General features: G+C 34.4%; 1 protein-coding gene across 6 annotated transcripts in view; it reads right to left on the bottom strand.

The window, feature by feature from the left end:
• Positions 1–5,000, bottom strand: part of LOC137615282 (rho guanine nucleotide exchange factor 10) — a 737,263-nt gene that overhangs the window by 78,038 nt on the left and 654,225 nt on the right. For all 6 annotated transcript variants that reach the window (XM_068345015.1, XM_068345016.1, XM_068345013.1 and 3 more), the window contains 2 exons: positions 1,190–1,379; positions 844–983 (listed from right to left, as the gene is read on the bottom strand). In XM_068345015.1, coding sequence (XP_068201116.1) covers positions 844–983; positions 1,190–1,379 — 330 coding nt within the window. The remainder of the gene's footprint in view (positions 1–843; positions 984–1,189; positions 1,380–5,000) is intronic.

Below are 5,000 nucleotides of genomic sequence, written 5' to 3'. Positions count from 1 at the left end.
CCCTGGAGTAGGAAAGACAATATTTCTTTGGTATTTTGTGCCATTTTGGATTCTCTGTTCTAGCCTTTAACAGGAAAGTCCTTAAGGACTACTAATAACTTCCCCAAAAATAGGTTTTTCCTTCGTCAAAATCCGTTTTTTTGAGGTGAAAGTCAAGTAGAGAACAGACTAACGGAAAAAACTAAATACTGTACAGTATACAAAAATGAAAATGTCAACGATACAAATCTTCTAGTATATTAATTTCTGCCTTATTTTGCTGTTCATTTATTATGATGATTTCTTTATAAATTTTTGTTAGCTATCATTTTTAGTAATTGTATCTATAATTTACTCAATGATTGAAGACTGTAGTTATAATTAAGTTTTGTTACAATGAAAATGTCAGTTCCCATCCACTGATAGTCACGCCTTCATGACTTGTCTACTCACTTGGATGTAAAAAATATTTTTTTAGCATTTCTTGGTCCATTAAAAGTATTCTAAACTATACAAGGGATTGACAAGAGAAAAAAGTAGGGAATTTTCCTTGCCCTGCTTATTACCCAAGATAACATAATGAATACTGTGACTTACCATAAAATATTACAATACAGTGCTACTGGCATTACACACAATCTTGCTACAAAAATGAAAGCCACTTGGGTAACTGGCACATAAGTAAACTGTATTGCTTCTACTGCATTTTACTTAAAATTATATAAATAATAAAATAGGTTTAAGATTATGCATAGCTGAATACATGGAATCATGATTTTGGTAAATCATGCAATCTCTCTCAAGAAAAAGATGAAATTTCAACAGCCTAGGCTTTACAAAACTACGATGGAAGCTCATACAAACCTCAGTCTCATGAGGAGATGAAAAAATTGGTAAGGCCTTTACAAATAAGGGCATCTTTGTTGATGGCCGTTTCTCTTGTTCAGGCACATCCCATGCAGGAGAGTTCGCAATGTCAAGAGCTAATTGCGCTAGCCTTAATTCTGAAATATCACAATATTTACTTTCAATCACTATTTAATTAGAGCACATATCACAATAAACATGAAAATGAGCCAAAGACTACATTATGGTATTTCCAAAAACTAGGTGCCACCATCATGATACTTTTGAACTAGGGTAATAAATGTATTTGAACTTATATCCATCAATGTCCAGCCTTTTTCTCAATGAAATATAGCTTACATACCTACTATCCAGTCTTTTTTAATAACTGGATTGTCAGTCTGGAAAGTGTATGTTTCCTTTTCGCGTCCTTCTTTGGTTTTTACAGTAAACTGTAAACAACATGCATCAACCCATGCCATCTGTTCATCCCGAATATGCAAGGCTCTTTGTATACTGCTAGCTATTTGTTGGAGATTTTCACTTGTAAGCCCCTGGAAATCACAATTCTAAATTAGTTAAGAGAATTCACAGCAGCATAAAACTTTTAAATTTTGGCTAACACAATGCTACTTATAAATGAAAATATCAATTAAATAAATCTATCTAGTTTCCTAATAAACATGAAGTTCTACAAAGTAGTCTTACTACTGCAGAGGTGGCCATCTGGGATCCCCCTATAGTTCCCAATTCCAAAGAGCACATCTCATCAAATTGAATGGTAGCTACTTGAACGTTCAACTTTTTTGGGGGGGAGAAAGACTTCATAAAAACCTATAAGTTTCGTGAATCCTTCAAACCCTTCCAGATACAGTATACCCCCAATAAGGGGCTACATTTTGGGCAAGGTAAAATCTCCTTTCAGCAGCACCTCCCACATGAAATATTTTTGACTAAAAGGAAGTTTTTTTTTTTTTAACTGGTATTGTTATTCTAACAACAGAAATATCATGCAACCTCTTTCAGAGTTAAGTGGAGACATGCCCTGAGAGCCAGATAATTGAAACTCCACTGTGAATTGGGAAATGCTAAAAAGTTCTAAAATTCGATATCAAATGACAAGTCCATACTCTCATGCCAAAAAATATTTGACTCTAGCCAAAAAGCACATGCCTCCCAAGATTGTCATGGTAAGTCCCACTCCTCTACATATATGGAAGAAGCCCCTCTGCTGCTATCTCTGCCATCACCAGGACCGCAGTTCTTTTATTGGAAAGAAAAGCACTCCCTGGACCCTTCCTAGGAAGCTGGTAGCCCAAAGGTATATCGACAGGACCGAAAGGAGTCCTTACTGAAGCCTTCCCATGAGCTGGTAACCTGAAGGCACAGCCACAGTCAAATTCACAGGACTGGAATGAAGATCCCCCACTGGAGCCTTCATAGAAAGATGGTAACCCAAAAGTCCAGCCACAGTTGAATCAACAGGAATGAAAGGAGGAACCCACTGGAGCCTTCCTAGGAAGATGGTAACCCGAAGGCCCAGCCACAGCCCGAATCCACATACTGAAGCGGACAGGTAGCCGAAGGCAGGCTAAAACTCCCAGGTAGGGAACCTTGAACAAGTTGACTGTAGAGGGAGTGGATTGAAGCCTCGACTATCTTAAATATAACCAAGGCTGTTTGGCTTTTCTTTATTTCAGGTTAAAAGATTGTTTTTCTCTTCTCTTTTCCTATTTCTAATCACTGCATCCTTCAGTGGTCAATTAACAACCAGGTACACAATTTGATACCCATTTGAAAAAAAAGAAGGGTACTAGCGTATGCGACCCATAAAAAATGATGGCTAGATAGGCCAAAATGTTTTTTTTCTTCATTTCATAATGAAAAAGCCAATATTTGTCTTTCTTCATGATGTATAAAAATAAGTCCTCTTTCAACAGGTGGAAGTTGGAAAAAGAAGTATTGTTCTCCTGTTTGGTGTTCAGCTGTTGACTCTCATCTTAATTTGTTGGACAAAAACTTGCAATCTATTAAGTTTTTTATTCTTGATTTGGATATTGATATCTGGGGCCATCATTAAGGTTCAGTAGTCCTTTGTACATGTTGCAAAAGTTATTTAATAATAATGACCATCCTTTACATTTGGATCTTCCCAGACAGTACCACCTTGTACGTAGTACTAGGTATGCAGTTAGTTCTGAGTCTTACCTTCTCCATCATAAGGCTCAATACTACACAATGTTCTAGAAGTTTGTGAAATTGGAAAAAACTAAGAAAATTCCCCTGTGTAACATGGACATTGCTAAAGGGCTTATTTATTCAGTGACGGGATATGCAAACACCTGCAATTTCCCTAAATGTTTTTTAACAGCCTTAAAATCGTTGAAAAATGACTGTGAATTGCATATTACAAAAGCAGACAAAGCTAATGTATTAGTTATTATGAACAAATCCACTTATTTAGAAAAGATGTATGTACTTTTATCAGATGTTTCCACTTACATAAAATTAAGAGTTAATCTCTTAGACTATGTCATCAAAGATCTCAATAAAAACTTAAAAAATCTATCTTTAAACAAGAAAAATCCTTAATTGATGCCTTTATCTCTACTGGTCTGTCTTTGCCTTATTTATATGGTTTAATTAAAACCCATAAAACAGGAAATCCAATAAGACCAATTATCAGTGCTACAGGTTCTATTAACTATAAATTATCCAAATATTTAGTCAAATTACTTTCCCCTATCTTAGGATCTACAGGTATTTCAACCTCTCATATAAAAAATTCTGTTGATGTTTGCAAAAAATTACAAAAAGTTAACCTTACGTCCAGACATAGATTAGTAAGTTTTGATGTAACTTCGTTGTTTACCAAAGTGCCGGTTGATGACTTATTGTATTTCCTGTTGAGTATTTTAGATGCTTATGATCTACCTTTATCAACCCATGCTATTATTGAACTCATTGTTTGTGCATTAAAAAGTGTAAATTTAGTTTTAATGGAGATTACTATGAACAAGTTTTTGGTATGGCTATGGGTAATCCTATGTCCCCACTTTTATCCAACATATATATGGAGTTTTTTTAATCTAGATTAATTCCTTCAGTGTGGTCTTCCCAAATTGTTTGGTATCGATATTTTGATGATGTTCTAGGTATTTTAGAAGAAAATTTTAATCTTAAGGGTTTAGTTTCAATCATTAATTCATTCGTACCATCTATAAAATTTACTATAGAAAATGAAGAAAATAACCGTATCCCATTTTTAGACTTTAATAGTTAGGGAAGCAAATAAATTTAAGTTTTCCATAAATAGAAAGCCTACCAATAATTTTTCATATGTACATTTTTACTCCGGTCACTCTAAAAATATAAAGCATTCAGTTTTTTCCTCCACGTACCTTAGGGCATTTAGAATTTGTAGCCCAGAGTACACTGAGGACGAGTTCACTATAATAAAAAAAAAATGAAACAAATCTTTGCTATCCCAAATATTTCTTAGAAAAATGTATGAATAAGGCTAAGAAAAAATTTTATTGTGTCCAATTAGAGAGGAAGGAAACAACTAATAATATGCTTTGTTTGCCATTTCATGTTTGTATTTTAGATGTTATACCCCTTTTGAAAAAACTAGACATTCATGTAGTGTTTGAATATAATTGTACATTAAAAAACATGTTAATTAAGAATAGTTCTGGAAATGATAATAATGTAATATATAGCATTCCTTGTTCACAGTGTAACATATACTATGTCAGCCAAACATCCAAAAGTATCCCAGTCAGATTAAAACAGCATCAGGTGGCCGTCTCCAGGGGTTCTCTTAATAATGGCTTGGCCTCCCACTGGTTAGGGTCAAGTCACAGAATTGGATGGTCAGAGGCTGAAAAAATAATCCATGTAAATGACTATTTCCAAAGGAATATTGTTGAATCCTTTTTAATCTCCAGTACCAAAGGTAGAAATTTGAATCTAAGCACAGGTCTGTTTTCTATTAATCCAGTATTATCCTTTTATCTAAAATCTGACCTTTCCGGAATTATTAAGAAACTGAAAGCTGTTGGATCCTCTTCTCCTGTATAAATAAGATGTCTTTGTATATGTATTCTCATTGTTGAGTCTGTTGATGTCCTTAGTGGATGAAAGTACTAACTCCGATCAAGTCTTGTCAATTT

This window comes from Palaemon carinicauda, chromosome 21, assembly GCF_036898095.1.
Source record: "Palaemon carinicauda isolate YSFRI2023 chromosome 21, ASM3689809v2, whole genome shotgun sequence".
NCBI classification, from domain to species: Eukaryota; Metazoa; Arthropoda; class Malacostraca; order Decapoda; family Palaemonidae; genus Palaemon; species Palaemon carinicauda.
This window is presented reverse-complemented; position numbering and strand designations above follow the sequence as displayed.